The sequence below is a fragment of the Crotalus tigris genome, unplaced genomic scaffold, assembly GCF_016545835.1.
Source record: "Crotalus tigris isolate CLP2741 ecotype Arizona unplaced genomic scaffold, ASM1654583v1 scf7180000018879.704157, whole genome shotgun sequence".
Classification (NCBI taxonomy): domain Eukaryota; kingdom Metazoa; phylum Chordata; class Lepidosauria; order Squamata; family Viperidae; genus Crotalus; species Crotalus tigris.
Genome location: NW_024097253.1, coordinates 624,165 through 643,600, shown reverse-complemented (window position 1 = coordinate 643,600; position 19,436 = coordinate 624,165). Strand labels below are relative to the sequence as shown.

The window sequence follows — 19,436 nt, the reverse complement described above, 5'->3', positions numbered from 1 at the left end:
ATATCCTTTTGATTATTGAAAATTGCAACTAAAAAACTTTTTTGAGATTTTTAAAATGTAATGCAATATTTTCACTATAGATTTGCTTAAATAACAAATGTATGTAGATTTTGAACTTCTGTGTTTAGAGTACAAGCTGTTAACAAGGTCAATATTACTTATGTATTACAGAAAAGCATGAAGTTAGCTTTTACAAGAAACATAATTATGCAGTTTTTGAAAGAAAGGGGATTTTAACATGTTTCTAATCTGACTAGAATGTTATATTTTAGTGTATTTCTTCACAAGTATATTAAAAGCTATATTGATTAGCATGGAGTAAGTATCTTGCAACAAAATTAAATGGTTCAAGTACAGGATTTTTTAAGTTCTCAGAGAAATAATCTCAAATATCCAACTGTATGAATTTTTAGTTTTTAGTAGTCAGTATACAAATAGCTCCTAGATTTAAAATACTTTGAGATATCACTTAGTATCATATGAAATTATAAGCAATGTTTTAAAGAACTTTCTAGACAAGAAAAAAGAATAATTTCAATTTCCAAAAAATTAGTAGCCAGATTAATTTTGACTACTTTGGGTATATATACTTATTCATAAACCATTTTATTAAATATTTAAATTTCTTAAAGTGTAAAAGCAGAAAAGAAAAAATAAATATGTTTTGAAATTCTTTCATTAAAATAGAAATTTGTCAAATAATTTTGAATTACAAACATCTTAACTCTTAAAGCACATTTTAGCCTCACCATATGTGTTCTTATATTAGAACAGTCTGTTTATCAAAAATGGTCCAATCTCACTTTCAAGGTTCCAATGAAATTGGAATATAATGTTTTGAACTCAGAATATTTTGATCTTATAATGTGTTGCAATGTTATCTGTTTTTATTTTACAATTTTAAAAGCAGAATGGAATTGAAAACCTATACTTAAAAGTAAAAAAAATCTAGGAAAATAAAATCTTATATTTGAAGAATATAAACATATTGGAAGCATTAAATATAGAGTTAAACTTTTGAGCACTTAAGCTGTTTATTAATAGAGAAAATTGCCTATAAAGCTCCTAATTTACATTTTTAAAAAAAATGAAAAATCTGCTAAATTAATCTTGTCAAAGATTTTCTCCATATCTTTTAAGATAATTGATGAAAGTTTTATTCTTTCAGTTTGAAATGCTCACTGGTACGCTACCTTTCCAAGGGAAAGACAGAAAAGAAACCATGACTATGATTCTCAAGTGAGTACACTCTTATTTATATATGTTTCAGATATTCTAATGGGTTTGCCCTCTGGGTTGTAATATTTAATGACCATTCTTCCCTTCATTTTGAAAGATACTAATATATTATAAATACATATTTCAGATGTCCTGATTTCTGCATCAGAAGTGTAAAGACATTCAACCCAATGCTTTATAATTTGGCATATAGTAACTATTAGTTCTTTTGACTCCTCAAATGTCTCATGTATCATAGCTCTTGTTCATGTTATTTTCAAAACAGTGTTGGTGTAATCAAACCTTGAAGAGTTTTCTCACATATTCAGTTTGTTAACACTGAATAAGTGAGAAATATGTTTTTTCATTGCTTATTTCTACAATTTATGCTGCTTCTTGCATACCAACTTAATTCTAATATATACTTGGTCATTTGAAAAATCTATAACACTGATATTTTTGCTTGATTTTTGGTAAGTTATATACATCATCTTGTCAGACTTTGACTCTTGATGAATGCCTGGCAATTTTTTTCAAAGTGCCTGCATGGTATGCAAGATATAGTAGTACTATGCTCATAAAATATTACTTATCATACTTCATGCCATATACAATAATAACTCTTAATTCTTCAGATATTAACCCTATATTTAGGAACTTAGTAGAAGCTCACAGACAGAATATGAAAAACTGCAGAACAGATCAATCAGGCTCTGTATAGTATATATTTCCACTCCAGAGTTTAAATCTAGGTCCTTTCCTCCTAGCCTTTAAAATTAAAAGAAATTTGGCTATTCTTTTCTAGACTTTGAGTTAACTTCTCAATATTTACATAACAATTTTGGCTGCCCTGAGAACCGTTGCTTCCACCTCATCAGTTTTAGATGTTACATTCTGTTATCTTGCAGAAAAATATATTTTCATTATTCTTTAGTTAAATTTAAACCCATTAGATCAGGACAATATACTTTTCTATTTCCCTGCCTCTTTTTAATAGTAATTTTACCTTTTAACTGACATTTACATCATTTTACAATATTAGCTCAACCTCTGAAACATGGTTCTTGGATCAGATACTTGGTTTGTCCCATTGCTACCGCCTTTAGAATTGTGAAGGCTGGGAATGTGAATTGATTTATACTTTTTTAAGCAGATGATACTGGGTTTTTGTCTCAGAGCCCAAATATGTAGTAAATGTTAGACTGAATGCTGTTACAAGAAGTACAGATCTGACAATAAACCAAAGACCAAAGAAGTTGCATTTCACAAGGAAAATGAAGTGAGCAACTGGAAGTTATATATAAAGAGAATGATATTTTTAACACACATTCTAGCAAGTATGGTCCAACCACAAATAAAACCGAAAAGAGAGTTAAAATTAAGCAAAAGCAATAAAATCAATATACTTCATGGAATATTTTAAATCGCAATAAAAATAGCACACCATTATAAAATTCCATACCTATCATCCATCTTACTTTGTTCATAAGATGTACAGAAAAACAGTCCTACCAGCATTCTCAGCATTGGCTCACAAACACTTGCACTAGTTGCTTTTATTATATAAAAAGAATTTCAAATATTTTTTAAATACATCCGAAGATACATAAAGTGGAATAGATGGGAATAATTTTTTAAAACATGTATGAATAAGATGCAGCAACATGAAAAAGGTAAATAAGAAAAATCTCCTGTCCCACTGACTATATTATCTAAACAGGATCCTACCAAGACAGGAGCTGGGACAAGTAGTGAGCAAGGCTAGCTGCAGAGCCTTAAACATTACTATGAAGAGCTTAAAATCCCTTCTTAATATGGAGCCAGTTTAAGACCCTGCAGCAGGTGGGAAAAAAGGAAAAATTAGTTCCAGAATAATGCATACTGAAACTTCTGGAATGAGGTCAGAGAGGTAATAAAAGAGCCTGCCCATAGACTATTATAGTCTGGGCAAGATACCACGAGAGCCTGAACTTAAAAATGTCAGTAGCCGGAAACAGTTGAATTTGGCTGATGTTCAACAATTAAAAAAGACTCACTCTCATAGTTGCTGCTAAAATGGCCAAAGAGAGAGCGTACTATCGTCAAATGGGAAGAAATTAAAGTGAGTAAGTAAAGTACAAACTATATGTACTTTATAAATATGTATTATGGTACATATTTAGTAAAGATGGGAAAATGGTGGAGAAATAAACTCAAGAGAAGGGAAGTGGATAGTATGAGATAAGGAATGAAAGTGCTATATGTAAGAGTGTTTCTGGTTCACCTTATGAGTTAGATCAGGAGAAACACAAAGTAAGTCAAATGTAATGCAAATAGTATATTTAAGGATATACCATGTTTCCCCAAAGTAGTTAAGACCCGGTCTGATTTTTGCCTCCAAAAGAGGCATTAGGTCTTACTTTTGGGTGGTGTCTTATATTTTCCGTGACACCTGCCTTGCCTCGCGGCAGTGGCATCAACAACCTCTTCCAGCAGGAGCCTACATGGCAGCTGGCCCACTTCTGCTGTGGCCGCTTGTGGCAGGAGGCTACCCAGCACATTGCGCTGCTGCCACCACAACAAGGCGAGGCAGGAGGCCATGTGGCACATTGTGCCGCTGCCACCACAACAAGGCAAGGCAGGTGGGGGAGAGGATGGAACCGCCCCATGCAGTCTGCACCTGCTTCCTTCAGCCCCTCCCCCCCAGCCAGGCCATTCCTTGCTCCCTTTGATTCCCCTCCTAAGCTGGACTGCCATGCTACTGTACAGAGGATGAGCCAGGTAGACCTGGTCCCCCTTTGCTGTTTCGGAGCCAGGGGGAGTGATGGCAAAAGGCTCTGCTGCTGCTGTGTGCTGCTGGATGGGGCTTTCTTCACACTCCATCCCACAAAGCACCTGCCTTGCGGCACCTGCCACCTCTTTCTCCGCCAATTCTTCCATGGCTTGTGCCGTGACCGCCGACTCCCTCCACCAGCCCTCCGTCGCTGCCACTGGAGAGAATGGAGAGTGGGGAGGGGAGCGGCTCTGCGCAGCAATGGGGAGTGGCTCTGCACAGAGATGCAGAGCAGAGTACTTGCTTGCATCACCCCTCATCTCCCTTCTCCGTTCTGGAAATGGCAGCCCTGTTTCCTGCCATTTCTCCAGCGCTGCTATAGAGCTTGGCGCACCATCGCCCAGCTCTTCCCTCTGCTCCAAAGCAAAAAAAATTCTTTACTAACCTGCTGTCACTCCCCCTGGCTCCGAAATGATGGAGGGGGACCAGGTCTACCCGGCCCATCCTCCATATGATAGCATGGCAGTCCATCTCAGGAGGGGAGTAAAAGGGAGCAAGGAATGTCCTGACGGGGGGGGGGGCGGCGAAGGAAGCAGGTGAGGGGCACATGGGGCAGCTCCACCTTCTCTCCCACCTGCCTTGCCTTGTGGCGGCAGTGGCGTGATATGCTGCACGGCCTCCTGCCCCATTGTGGCAGCCAGGTGGGACAGAGTGGGCAGGTCCTAATTAGGGCTTATTTTTGGAGTAGGGCTTATGTTAAGTCCACCCCTACAAATCATGGTAGGTTTTTTTGGGGGGTGGGGTTTATTTTTTACGTTATGTGGGGGGGGAAAGAGACAGGGTCAGGAATGAACGGGTGCTGAATGAATACAAAACTTAACAGCTTTTTATTTAAAAAATTGGTAAAAGAAATGTATGAAATTGTTTATGAATGTAGTAGAAACAAGGACAGAAAAGCATGAAGTAGCAAGTGATGTACTGCAAACTTGATGTAACTATATTTCTCATTTTCTTATCTTGGGCCTTTAATTTCTTTGGCTTATTATTATTCCCTTTCTGTATATGATGTTGGTTAGCCATGCTTACAAGATGGGCAGCCAAATAAATTGATTAAAATAAAGAATGATTAATGTTGCCATTTTATGACATACTGTGAGGCTTTTAATAGTTTATTTTCAGATAAGAGGCAGCATCCAATATCAGGAGAAATTTTTTTGTCATGTTCTCCTTTTCACTCATCAGTCTCTTTCCCCTGGCTCAATATGCATGGAAGCTGTTTGAACCATCCCCACCTGACCTGAAGCTCAAATGATGAAAGGCAGCAGAATAGTGAAAAATCATTCCAGTCAATGGTACAAACAGTGAATATTAATACCAATTATTTAACCTGTAGTTAAACTACAGTATTGTACAGTAATAAACTAAAACCAGTGAATGTAGATTAATACCCTTTATGTTTGTAAACTATTAATTTGTTTTCTTTTACAGAGCCAAACTTGGAATGCCCCAATTTTTAAGTCCAGAAGCTCAGAGTCTTCTTCGAATGCTTTTCAAAAGAAATCCTGCAAATAGATTAGGTAGAATATTAAAGTTACCTAATTAAGATTCCAACAATAAATTAAATAATCATCTAAGGGTTTTTGGTATTGTTTTTGTTAATAACTTTTAATAGGAGCAGGTCCCGATGGAGTTGAGGAAATTAAGAGGCATCCATTTTTCATCGCAATAGACTGGAATGTAAGTATACAAATCAGGAAAAACACTATTATAAGAAATATATCATGCTTACTGACTGTTCCAAGTTATGGTGGACTCCCCCAAAAAAGCTAATTATTCAGTTCTGAAGTTCTCATATCCCCTCCCACAATCACGTGACATATTTAGAATGTGTGGCAACCAGCCCACATTTACACTTCTTTTCACCATTTGTGGTCACATAACTGCAATTTGAGTCATTTTTTTGTCAGAAAATGTTTATTTCCATTAAAATCCACTCAGAAGGAATAATGGATTTGCTTAGCAACCATTGTGCTTGCTTAGGGACTGCTGCAAAAGTCGTAAAATCAGCTTTGGTCATGTGATAACCCACTTTATAACCATCACAACTTATAACTAATTGCAAGCTCAATTACAATTGTAACTCAATGACTACCTTGTATGTATTTGTAATATATTAACAATTTGTTTGCCTTAGAAATTGTACAGAAGAGAAATTAATCCACCATTTAAACCTGCAACTGGTAGACCTGAAGATACTTTTTATTTTGATCCTGAATTTACAGCAAAAACACCAAAAGGTAAAATATATACTATATGAGGGAAGTTTTAGTATATATATTTCAATTTTTCTCTGGCACAAATATATTAAATTTTATTTTAAAAAACTTTGCCATAGTATTCATGCTATCATATACAGTCCTTCTATATTAAAGAAAATCCCTTCCATGATTTTGTATTAAATGCGAGATAACTCTCCTTGTAGTTTAACTTAAATTGTCAGAATCCATATCTATCTGATTTCATACTTCCCTTGTTCTTTTCCTCTGACCCCAATTCCATTCTCTTCTCTCCCTGGGTTCTGCCATACTCCTGGAGGGGAGGGGGGGAATGATCGTGGGTTTATTGCCTTAGCTTCCTCTATCGCTACAATGTAGAACTTTGCTTTCCTGCACTATTTCTCTCTGTACTTTCCTCTCCCTAAACTGTCAATTAGAAAAGGGGGAGGAAGAAAGGAATGCAGCCTCCAGCAACTGGCTTATCTCTCCACTCTCAAGAGAAGGTACTAAGAATCGCCTAAACATCGCTGTTACAACCAGAGCCGGCTTGATGTTATCTCCCCTTTCCCACGATGGACCTAACACCTATGGATTGGCCGGTTTGAACTCTCCGGATGAACTATGGGATAGGGTTTGCTTGGGGACACTTTAACCCATTGATCTGTGCAGGAAAACCTCAGATCCTGTTTAGTATGCCTGCTATCAGCTTCTCCTAATAAAAGTTCCTTTTGGAAGAGCTTGCTTCCATGAGTTCTGCTTTCTTGGGATGAGGTATTGAAGTGGGCCCTGACATTAGGCTCCGAGACGTCCTATACCTCGGAGGAAGAGGTGGTGGAGACGCACAGTCGTAAGCCTTGCTGGTGCATAGGCGTAGGCAAGAAGGACAAGTGGGAGAAGAAATCGAATAAGGTGACACTGAGGCAAGGCAGCCACCAACCAGGATGGAAAGATCCCTGCATCTTAGTGAAGATGAGGACGATCATGGAGAGCAATCAAGCTGGATCCTGAAGAAGGCAATCAACCTGATGAAATCAACCCTCATCTCCCTCAAAGAAGAAAAGCCCGAGCCCTGCAGCTGTACCATTACCTTGGGCTGCAGCAAAAGGGACACCGAGGGGGAGTCCGAAGCCAAGGCCCCAGGAACGTCAGGCGGAGAAGCCCCACTCCCAGCCGTGCGGTAGCTGCTGATCGGGATGGACGACACTACAGACGACGTAGGCATCAATACATCCAGAAGTTCCCTCCCCTGGACGTGAAGTTTCAAGGAGAGCCACGGCGCCTGGGATTCTTCCTAACCCAAGTCCTCAGCTACATGGAAGAATACGGCCGAGACATCCCGACCGACAAGGCTCAGATCCGCATCATACAGGCGGCCCTGGACAGCGTGGCAGCTGACTGGGTAGTAGACATGCACGACTCCGATGCCCCAGAGCTCCAGAACTTCAACCAGTTCATGTTCTCCCTTAGATGACGTTTTGAGGACCCGTTGGCAGACCGGAAGGCCCGTGAGAAGATTAAGACGGTGAAGCAAGGCAGATGCCCAGTTGCCGAATACACCCAGGAGTTCGGGCCATTGCTAGCAAGCTGAACTGGCCAGAAGACATCCTGCTTAGCCACTTCAAGGATGGGCTGAATTACAACCTCTACGATTCCTGCCTTCCCCGAGGAAACCCACACTGATTGCACGATTGGTACATCCTGGCAGAGGAAGCCAAAATCGACCTGCTCAAGAGACATCGCAGAGGGAGGCCATAGAGCTGATCACCCTCTGAGCTGTCACGCAAGCCCGCAAAATCTCAACCCACAACCAAGAAAACCAGCGGTTGCTTCAAGTGTGGGAAAGAGGGGCATTGCGCTGCAAAGTGCCGCTCAAGAAACCCCAGGAGAAAGCCGACCGGACACCAGCTGGGAAGTCAGGAAAGTCACCCGCCAAGCCGTGAGAACCAGCCCTGAAGGGCACTGAGGCCATCGAGTTCCCCCCTCCACCCAAGGGGGGAAAGGAACCCTGGCCTATACCACAGGAGCATCCAACTCGTCAGACGACAACTCCAAAAATGAGCCCCTGGTAAGTGGACCTATCGCACCCCTCACCTGGACAGTAACTATCCTAGCCTCCTCCATGCCCGAAGCTGTAAAGGTTAGAGCCCTAATAGACTCTGGCTGCATGCGTTGCCTTATTAGCCCAATGCTGGTGGGAACCCTGGGCATTCCAGTGAGGAGGCTGAAGAAACCAATATCCTTTGGTCAATTAGATGGGTCCATAGCAGAGGGAATGCCAGCCGCTCTAGCCACACTACCGATCCACTTTACCCTGGAGGACCACGAGGAGACTTTCATGGTGACCCCAGGCACGGAGTGGCCAATAATATTAGGGACGGCATGGCTAGCAAAATGGAACCCCTGAGTGGACTGGAGGACAGCGGAGCTCAGGTTCCCAAAAGGGGATCAAATGGGATCGCCACCTGAGGGAGGTCCCAAGAGTTCCCCTCTGGAAAAAGCAGCAATGGGGGAGGAAAAAACATTGCCCGAAATGCCTGAGGAGTACAAGGACCTCGCTGAAGTCTTCAGCAAGGAGCGGTCGGAAGAGCTACCCCCTTACCGACCCACAGACTGCACTATAGAAATCAAGCCAGGAGTGAAGCTCCCAAAGCCTAGATTATACTCTATGAGCACCGAGGAGCTACAATAAATGCAAAAAATTTTAGATAAGAACTTGGAGAGGGGCTTCATTGAGCCAGCCTCCCCACAAAAGGTAGCAGCCCCAGTCCTGTTCAAGGAGAAGAAAGATGGCACATTGCGCATGTGCGTGGATTATCACACCTTGAATGCCATAAGCGAAAACAACATGGACCCTCTCCCCCTCCTGAAAGACATGCTGTCCCACCTATCGAAGGGTAAAATCTTTACGAAACTAGACCTAAGGGAAGTCTACTATTTCATTAGAATTAAAGAGGGGGACAAGTGGAAGACTGTGTTCAATTGCCCTATGGGGTGCTACCAATTTAAGGTCTTGCCATTTGGGCTGCAGGGAGCCCCTGCGGTCTTCATGCAGCTGATCAATGATGTACTGAAGGAGCACCTATACAAAGGAGTCCTCGTCTATCGGGACGACATCCTTATATTTACAGAGACTAAGGAGGAGCATGTAAAATTAGTCAGGGCAGTTTTGAAAAAACAGCCGCCAACCTCTATGTAAAACTGTCAAAGTGAATTTCACAAATAGAATTGACTACCTGAGCTACCCGCATATCAACCGAAGGCATAGAGATGGACCCCAAAAAGGTCCAGGCAGTGCTAGAGTGGGCGCCACCCCGCACGAGAAAGCAACTACAAAGCTTCATGGGGTTTGCTAACTTCTACCATCAGTTCATCCCTTCTTTCGTCCAGATAGCCCTGCCTATCACGAACCTATTAAAGACAAAAGAGGGAGGCTTGGTAAAACCTAGTCAGCCACTAACTTGGATGATGGAATGTCAAGCTGCATTCGAAAGACTAAAGAGACTTTTTTCGGCTGAACCAGTTTTAAAACACCCCAACCCAGACAAGCCATTTGTAATCCAAGCCGATGCAAGTGACATAGCAGTAGGAGCAGTATTGCTACAGGAAAATGACAAGGGGCATTTGCGACCCTGTGCCTACACATTCAGAAAACTCTCTGACACGGAGCAATGTTGGGCGGTGTGGGAGAAAGAGGCGTAGGTTGTGAGATGGGCACTCCTCACCTGGTGGCACTTCCTGGAAGGGAATAAAATCCCATTCCAGGTCTGGACAGATCATAAGAACTTGGAGCCCCTTAAAACACCCAGAAAACTCACCCCCAAACAAGCCCAGTGGTCACAACACTTCCACCAGATTACGTTCACAATCAAACACTTACCAGGGAGGAGGAATTTCCTGGCAGATGCTCTATCCTGCATGCCCCGGTATAAAAGCTCCCAGCCAACCATCTCCAAGCCGCTCATGCCGGAAGTGCAGCTGGCAGCACAAGTAACCACAAGAGCTCAAGCAAAACTAAAGCAGCCGATAGCCAGCCAAGCAGGGATCGAATTCAGGAAGGCTCTAGTAACTGATGAATGGTTCCAGAGCCACAAAAACTTATGCGCTATCACTGACAGCTTACCATAGGTGGGGGAGAAGCTGTACATCCCCAAAACCCAAAGGATTACATTTATGCAGCTTTGCTATGACACAAAACCAGCAGGTTACTTTGGATTCGTGAAAACGCTGCATTTAGTAAAAAGACAGTTCTGGTGGCCATCTATGAAAAAGGACATTGAGAGCTATGTGGCCAGCTGTCCAACCTGCGCAGCTGCCAAAAAACTGCAAGGGAAAGCCCCTGGACTGTTACAGCCAGTGGCAAGCTTCTCAGCCCCCTGGAGGGAAATCTCCATGGATTTCAAAGTAGAACTACCAGAAAGTAGTGGAAACAGTGATCTGGGTGGTCACGGACTTATTCTCAAAATAAGTACACTTCATCCCTTGTCCAAAAATCCCCACCGCTAAAGCCTTAGCAAAACTGTTCGTCCAGCACATATATAGACTGCATGGGGCACCCCAACGCATAATATCAGACAGGGGGATGCAATTCACATTGGATTTTTGGAAAGAGTTCCTGTCCGTTTTGGGGACCACCCAGGAGCTGTCATCTGGTCATCATCCTCAGATGAATGGGGGGATGAAGCATTCGAACTCAGTATTTGAACATTATTTAATTTATTAATTTCCATCAGACAAACTGGACCGACCTGCTCCCTTTCGCAGAAGTGGCATACAACAACGCGGTCCATTCCAGCATTGGCTACACCCCATTCCAAGTAGCTACGGGCCAAAGTTTCAACTCCATGCCGGAACTAAGTGCCACTGAGCCAGCCATTCCCTCCTTGAAGGAGTGGATTGTACAATTAAAAACACCTGGCCAGTAGTTAGAAAAGCACTAGATGAAGCCAGACAAGCCTATAAAGCACAAGCAGATAGGAAAAGAGTCAAACTAAAACCATTCTTTGTAGGGGATTTGGTTTACCTATCCACAAAATACCTAAAATCCCTGCAACCATCCAAAAAACTAGGACCAAAATATGTGGGACCGTTCCCCATCAAAAGAATTATAAACCCAGTAACAGTAGAGTTAGAATTACCAAAACCCTCAGGCAGATTCACCCTATCTTCCACTGCAGCCTACTAAAATGAGAACAGCGATCACCTTTACGACCAGCCATCGCACCATCGCACCACCCATGGTTGAGGGGGAGCAGCATTTTGAAATAAAAGAAATCCTTGACTCCCGAAAATACCACGGGGCAACCCAATACCTAGTAGCATGGAAACACCTTCCGTCTTCCTAAATCAAATGGGTTCATAAACGTCACGTTAGATCCCCCAAACTATTAAAAAAATTTCACACAGACTACGCGAACAAACCAGACTAACCTCTCAATATTTGTTTTGTCTCTCAACAGATTGATCTCTCATATTTTTAAGGGGGGCAGGATGTCAGATCCCATATCTATCTGATTTCATACTTCCCTTGCTCTTCCATTCTCTTCTCTCCCTGGGTTCTGCCATACTCCTGGAAGGGAGGAGGGAATGATCGTGGGTTTATTGCCTTAACTTCCTCTATCGCTACAATGTAACACTATGCTTTCCTGCACTATTTCTCTCTGTACTTTCCTCTCCCTAAATGTTAATTAGAAAAGGGGGAGGAAGAAAGGAATGCAGCCTCCAGCAACTGGCTTATCTCTTCGCTCTCAAGAGAAGGTGCAAAGAATCGCTTAAACATCTATGTTACAACCAGAGCCAGCCTGATGTTATCTCCCCTTTCCCACAATGAACCTGGGGATTGGCCGGTTTAAACCGTCTGGATGAACTATGGGGTGGGGTTTGCTTGGGGACACTTTAACCCATTGATCTGTGTGGGAAAACCTCAGATCCTGTCTAGTATGCCTGCTATCAACTTTTCCTAATAAAAGTTCCTTTTGGAAGAGCTTCCTTCCATGAGTTCTGCTTTCTTGGGATGAGGTGTTGAAGTGGGCCCTGACATGCCATCAAACTATTCTTTGTACACTACAATTTGCCCAAATTTTGGAATTTATTTTCTTGGAAGTCTCATCTCTCTCTTGCTATTAGCCTTTCAGAAAAACATAGTTATTCTGTCAGATACCTGACCTATGCCAACTAAAATTTCATTTTTTTTTATAAATATTAATTTTCTATTTTTACAATCAAGTGCTTAATAGACAACATAATGACTGAGTCCATTAGTAATTCCATGGTACTTGTAAGTTTCTTCAAACTAAATCCAATATTACACCATCCAATACATCCTCTCTTCTTCCAGGAATAGACATTTTTCCACACTAAGAAATACAATTCTTATTGTTAATAAATATACAGTTATATATCAGCATTTGTTACAGTTTTCTAATAGTATCAGTAATATCAGTTTAGAATATCTTTTCTAACCAAAACATATCTTAATTGCATTTGTACTCAATATCCATTTATTCAGTCCATGCCCTATTTTCCCCTTTTTCAATTTAAATATCTCAATCATTTATAATTTCAAAACAAGTTATATTTGGTAACCAAAAGCTGCCCTTATTCAAACTTTTTAGCATTTTCTTATTTCCCTTTTCATACCAAGATATAATATTCTGATTACAAATCTTATCTATCTATTTATAATAATACTTCTATTTCTAGCAATCTATTCTTAACCATATTCAATCATCTAATTAATGATATAACATCCCCTCTTAATAGGTCAAAACTTCTGTTTTCTTCAGACCTACTCTAGCTTTCTTCCTTTGCCAACTAACTTGCCAAGTCAGTGCATTTGGATCATCAAATAATTCTTCCTCTATTTTTGTATATGTTATTTGGCACAAGAGAAACAATTTAGTTAAGGTATTTCTGGAAGAACTAGCCCATTGATATTCATTAAACAACCTCCCTCCTTCTCCAGTTCCCCACAGTTCTGTTGACAGCTCTATCTTCCATTCCATCTTCCTTCCTTATCCTCCAGTATGCTCTGAAATTCTGGTTGGTAAAATGTCTTTTTCATTTCCAATATTATCTTTATATCTTCTAATTCTTCATTTGTCTGAGTCTGGCCATTAGTTCCTTCCTTTAGATCCTCCATATTTGGGTCAGCATTCTCTAGTTTTCTTTCTATTTTCTGGGTTGCTAGGTCCTTCTCTGTAGTTGCTTTCTGAGTTTGTAGATTTAAATTAGAAAATTGTTCTTTTGTCTCCTTTGTGTTATTTTTAATCTCATCACAAGCTAAGGAAATTGTTTCTTGTATTAATTTTAACATGGAGAGAATTTCTTTCTGTGATTCATCAGTATTTTCTTGGTGGTGTGTCAAACTGAGGCTTCTGGAGACAGATATTAAGGATGGTTTTTACCATTTAGAGCTAAATATGGAACATCTATTTTATTTTTTGTAAGTGGCCTTTATAGAAATCTGTTTAAGCGTTTAGAAAGTTTCAGTCAATTGTCATTAGAACTCCAGATTATCCAACCAACTTCTCAATCCATTCTTAAACCCTAAGCAAATATAAGTAAAATTCAATTTTTTCTGTCCAATGAGAAATATATCCTTTCTGTCCAGGGAGAAGAAAGAACCATTAAAGGTTATTTATCAATCAAGATTTATAATCCAAAAGGTTCCATCATATCAGGCAATAGTGTATGTTTCTTCTACAGGAAAATAGTTCCACAATACAGTTCTGAAGGTTAGTATTTGTGTTTGTAGTTCAGACAGGCCAATTTTAGAATAGTTTATCATCTCTTGCCACACAGATAAGCAGCCCCCAGGTCTGTTCCTTTTTCTCAGCTGCATTCTTCAAAAGTGAAAGTTGCCAAGCCAAGCCAAAGCCTTATCTAATTCTGGGCTTCAAGCCTGGTTTCTTTTAGGCATAATAAGTTGTAGTGCTGTAATTCACCACTAGATGTCATTAATACCGTTTTTCAGTTTTTAAATCCAAAACTTGTATTATAAACTTTTCAGGTCTCTTTTTTAAAAAAAAGAAGAAAAGGTTCTTAAAAGCACTTTTAGTCCCCAAATTTCCAAGCCATATATATATTAACTCCAAATTAGTCTTGTAGATTTTTCTATTTTCTCCAAGTAATTAATTCACCACTTTCTGTTCCTGAGGGAATGGGGCAGAAATTCCCCTTCCCCCTCTCATTGGGGAGAGTGCTTTGGGCAGCTTTTCAGGAAGAAATCTTAAAATCATAAAGAGAGGATCAGGTCTCACCCAGCTTCATCCACGTTGGTCTAAGGTTGCTTGTTGGTGCTTATTGTCTTCCATTGTCAGCAGCTTTTGACAGGCTACGCGAATGTAGCCAGTCTTTCCCCCGCCGGCTAGGAGGGCTTCCTTGGATCAAATGGGAGGGCTGCTACCCCCAACCCCCTCCGTGATCAGTGAGGGTCCCCTTCTTGCATGCTGCCTCTATGGGGCGACTTTTGACCCTTTTCAGGGTCCCCCAGCGGGGCAAAATCGAATGCAGAAGATGGAGCTGCAACTTCAAAACTGGAAGCCCAGCCAATTAAAATTTTAATGTTTGAAATGTATTGTAATTTACTTAATTTTTAACATTTTTATTACTCTTATAGCTTATTTTTTATTATGAACTGCCTTAAATATTTACAAAACTTACTGAACATACTTATCAATGTATTTTTTGCAGATTCACCTGGTATTCCCCCAAGTGCTAATGCTCACCAGCTTTTCCGGGGTTTCAGTTTTGTAGCTATTGCATCAGATGATGAAAATCAAGCTATGCAGACATCTGGTGGACATTCAATTGTTCAGGTGAATGTTCTTAATGCAGAACTTTTAGATTGACTGTTATCTAGTTCAGAGGTCCCCAACCTTTTGGGCACCAGGGACCAGTTCCGTGGAGAGAGGTTTTTCCACGGACCGGAGGGGGTGTGGTTTTGTGTGCTGCCTGCATCCTGTGGATGGGGCTTTCCTTGTTTGTGCGGACCGGTTGCTGGCAAGCCATGGCCCAGTGTCCATGGACCGGGGATTGGGGACTTCTTATCTAGGCCAACATTCATAGCACAGACACTGTTTGCATAGTTTTGAATGCAGATGGCTACATGTAAAATGCTTACAGAAAGATGTTTCATATGTGTAAAAATTATTTTGAAAGAGTTGCACAGGTGACTTGAACAATATAAACTATGTAGCAATCTAGTTTGATACAGTGACCTTCTGTAGATAGTTTTTTTTCAGTGATTACAGCTTACCATATCTGAAGTGCTAAAGAACATAAAAGTCCTAAACATTGCTACACGCTTAGTGAGTTTTAGCATCTTTTAGAGTTATCCCACCACCCTTATGCCTACATAATAGCAGTGAGGTGATGCTTTGCATCATTTCTACAATGGCTAAAGGATGCTATGAAGTCGCTCCTAAGTACCTAATGGGGAATTGCCTTTAGCATGTAAGTCATTCCCTTGCAAAATGAACAAAGAATCATACTACTTGTACCTTTGTTACTTTGTGCATATATTTTATTTAAATTCATTTAAACCATTTATAAATGTTCATTATAGACATATATGTTGCCCTGCTGTTTTTTACTAGAAGATATAGCCACTTTTTTGTTATGATTAAGATCAGATACTTAATATTTAACTGTTCATTATAAAATTATCATTTATCTCCCTCAGTGTATTTAAACATTATTTACTATGCGTGAATATGAGCATTCTGGCAACAAAATGAAAATTAGATTCATTTTATTTTAAATTTAGTACAAATTTACCTGTAAATATACTGCACATTTAAGATATTTTAATAGAAAGAGCTAAGAGAACTCATTAATTAATAATGTTATTTTGGTAGCAGTTGCACAGGAACAGCATTCAGTTTACTGACGGATATGAAGTCAAACAAGATATAGGAGTTGGATCCTATTCCGTTTGCAAGAGATGCATACATAAAACCACAAATATGGAATATGCTGTAAAGGTAATCACTGCCCAATTATATAAGAAATATAGCTATTAGTTGTGTTGCTGTTTGGATGGCCATGGGTTAGATTACCGAGGCTGAAAGTATAATTGAAGTTCTGACTCTAAAAAAATGTTACAAACTTCAGTAAATGAAATATTTTGAGAATCAGAAATAAACATTTATAGGAATGAAATGAAGTTCTTTAATCTGTTTGTCTGTCTGTCTTAAAGTCAGTTTTGGGCTCCTGGCAACTGTCTTAACAGTCCCTGCAATTTTCTTGACAGGTTTTCAGAAGTAGTTTGCCATTGCCTACTTCCTAGGGGTGAGAAAGAGTGGCCCATCTAGTTTCAAGCCTAAGGCAAGACTAGAACTTGCAGTCCCCTGATTTTTAGCTCAGTGCTTTAACTAGTACAGTAAACCAACTTTCTCTTTAAACTTAAAGGGAAAATACTGTTTTGAAGCTGGTTGTTCTTATAAAACATAATTTAACTTGGGGGGGGGGGGTAAGACCTAAAATGTAAGCTGTTAGTACTGTATAAAATTATTGATTTATATATATTTGCTCCTCTAGATTATAGACAAGAGTAAAAGAGACCCCACAGAGGAAATAGAAATATTGCTACGATATGGACAGCACCCAAATATTATTACTCTCAAAGATGTAAGTAGGTAATATAAGCATATTCACAGAAATTAAGTCATTAATATTAATGTGTTATTTGCCTTTATTAGCTATTAGGTTAGAAATTTTGTCCAGCATAAGTAATACATATATCCTGGGTTTTCTCTGGAACTGTGAACTGCAAATCTTTTTTAACCCCAAATACTTTGGCAGACTGTTTATTTAAGCTGAAAGAGATTGCCTTCTTTCTTGGCTGACAGAAGCACAGATCAGAGAAATGATCAATCTTAGTAAATAGGCCTGGTCTTCGATGTAGAAATATGATCTTAGAATACTGATAGATTTATAATAAAATCAATGAGGATGGCTTTCTAAGAACCTGAGGTAGTGAGTAGTGGCATCGATAGACCCACAGGTTTGCCAAGCATATTCTTGCTTTTTACACGTTGCTACTCCCCAGAGTTCCCCAGGAATAGGATGTATAATCTGTACAAAGCATAAACAAAAGATTATGGAGCTGCAACCACAACAAAAGAAAGACACCCCTAAAAATAATATAGGAAAATACAAACCCCCAGGTACAAACATTTATTTAGCAAATTTTCACAAAAATGAATTAATTCAGAAAGGGTACTTATGTTAGAAATTCAAAACTGAGAGCAAAAAAAGGCCTGTGTAGCCATGTGACCTGAATTCAATCCTTGCTGCAGCAGTGGCCATTTTGAATTCTGTGACTTGCCTGGGCCATTGGACTTACAAAGCAGGCAGGGCTTTTTTTTGTCCCTGGTCACATGGCCAAATGAGCTGAGCCAGCATTGAGTTTTTTTGTTGGTGCTGGTGGAGAATCTGTTGCTGCTTGGGCTTCAGGACTAGAACTTCTGTAAGTATTTTTTAAAAAAATTGTTGTTACTCTAGAAAAGGGCTTTTCAACTGGTGGTACGCATACTATCTGTGGTACTTTGGCACCTGGCAAGTGGTACGTGACCATCCTAGACAAGTATTGCAGGGGAGGGAAATGAGCTGAAGTGGCAGCAGCACCGCACAAGCCTAAAGGAGAGACAGCTGGAGCTGCAGGGCTGGGCAGAAGCCCAGGATTAGTGTAGCTACAGCTGATCGGCACATCTGCAGGGCTAAGGGGGCTGGGCAGAAGCCCAGGATCGGTGTTCGCAGCTACAGCTGATCAGCGCTTCTGCAGGCCTATAGGGGCTCAGCGGGAGAGGAAGAGGAAAAAAAAGACAACAGGAGAAAGAGAAGGGGACTGCAAAAGAGAGCCGGAGACCGCAGCCTTGAGAAGAATCAGCTGGAGGTGCATGGAAGAGAAAAGGAGGAGGGGGGAGAGAAGAGAGGATATAAACGAAGGGAAGGGAAGAGAGGATATAAAAGAAGGGAAGAGGAGAATATAAAAGAAGGGAAGAGAAGAGGATATAAAGGGAGAGAAGAGGATATAAAAGAAGGGAAGAGAAGAGAGGATATAAAAGAAGGGAAGAGAGGATATAAAAGAAGGGAAGAGGAGAATATAAAAGAAGGGAAGAGAAGAGGATATAAAGGGAGAGAAGAGGATATAAAAGAAGGGAAGAGAAGAGAGGATATAAAAGAAGGGAAGAGAAGAGGATATAAAAGGAAGGAAGAGAGGATATAAAAGGAGGGGGAGAGAAGAAAGGATATAAAAGGAGGAGTGAACCTGATTTCTCCATTGACTTTGTTTTTCAAAAGGTTGCAAAAGGGGATCACATGATCCTGGGACTCTGTGACCATCATAAATATGAATCAGTTGCCAAGCATCTAAATGTAAATTGACCCTCGGGATGCTGCAGTGGTCATAAGTGTAAAAAATGGTCACTTTTTTCCAGTGTCGTTGTAGCTTTGAACATTTACTAAGCGAAATGTTGTAAGTTGAGGACTACCTGTACTTTATCATTTTTTTCCCTTTTTTTGGTCATCAACTTTTTGACACCTTGCTAGGTGACTGGTGGTACTCGAATATCGCCATATCTTAAAAGTGATACAATCTGTGAAAAGTTGAAAAGCCCTGCTCTAGAACGCTTGCAAACAAATAGTTTGCAAACTATTCTTCTTTTTAAGTACTTACGTACTATTGTATTTCTAAGTATAGTACTTGTAGAAATGCTAGCCAGCCTCCTCACAAAGCATTCTCTAACATTGTGTTTCCTTGCTTTTATTTTGGAGATTAGCATATATTATTGTAGTTTGTAGGTTTTAAATTTAAATTGCCTCCAGAAGTTGTGGGTGTCTCATTACTGAAAGCTTTTAAGAAGAGACTCGAGAATTTGTGGCAGTGAATCTCTACCTTGAATGAGATCATTCCCTGCTCATTAAGATGCACACGCCTTGTTAAGTGCACATGAGGTATCTCAGGGTGGGGAAGGCCATGGGGAGCCCCCATGGCCTCCCCAACCCACTAAGATACCTCATGCTTCCCCCTCCCTTCCTGCTGTGCTGGACTCACTTACCTTGCAAAATCTGTCTCCTTTCTGCCGCAGTTTCTTTCCCTTTGAGAGAGAAGAGAGTTGGCTTGGAAATGCTTTTCATATCGACAATGGAAGCTCCTCAGTGCCGTAATATCATGCAAGTTCAAACAT

At 40.3% G+C, this 19,436-nt stretch overlaps 1 protein-coding gene across 3 annotated transcripts in view; it reads left to right on the top strand.

Moving 5' to 3' along the window:
* Positions 1 to 19,436, top strand: part of RPS6KA3 (ribosomal protein S6 kinase A3) — a 51,589-nt gene that overhangs the window by 17,687 nt on the left and 14,466 nt on the right. For 2 of the 3 annotated variants that reach the window (XR_005558399.1, XM_039357242.1), the window contains exons 10-16: positions 1,169 to 1,239; positions 5,459 to 5,547; positions 5,643 to 5,707; positions 6,165 to 6,267; positions 14,938 to 15,062; positions 16,104 to 16,229; positions 16,786 to 16,875. Coding sequence is in view for 2 of the 3 variants with exons in the window: in XM_039357242.1 (XP_039213176.1) it covers positions 1,169 to 1,239; positions 5,459 to 5,547; positions 5,643 to 5,707; positions 6,165 to 6,267; positions 14,938 to 15,062; positions 16,104 to 16,229; positions 16,786 to 16,875 (669 nt within the window). In the remaining variant the exon portion in view is untranslated. The remainder of the gene's footprint in view (positions 1 to 1,168; positions 1,240 to 5,458; positions 5,548 to 5,642; positions 5,708 to 6,164; positions 6,268 to 14,937; positions 15,063 to 16,103; positions 16,230 to 16,785; positions 16,876 to 19,436) is intronic. The other variant, XM_039357245.1, reaches the window with a different exon arrangement.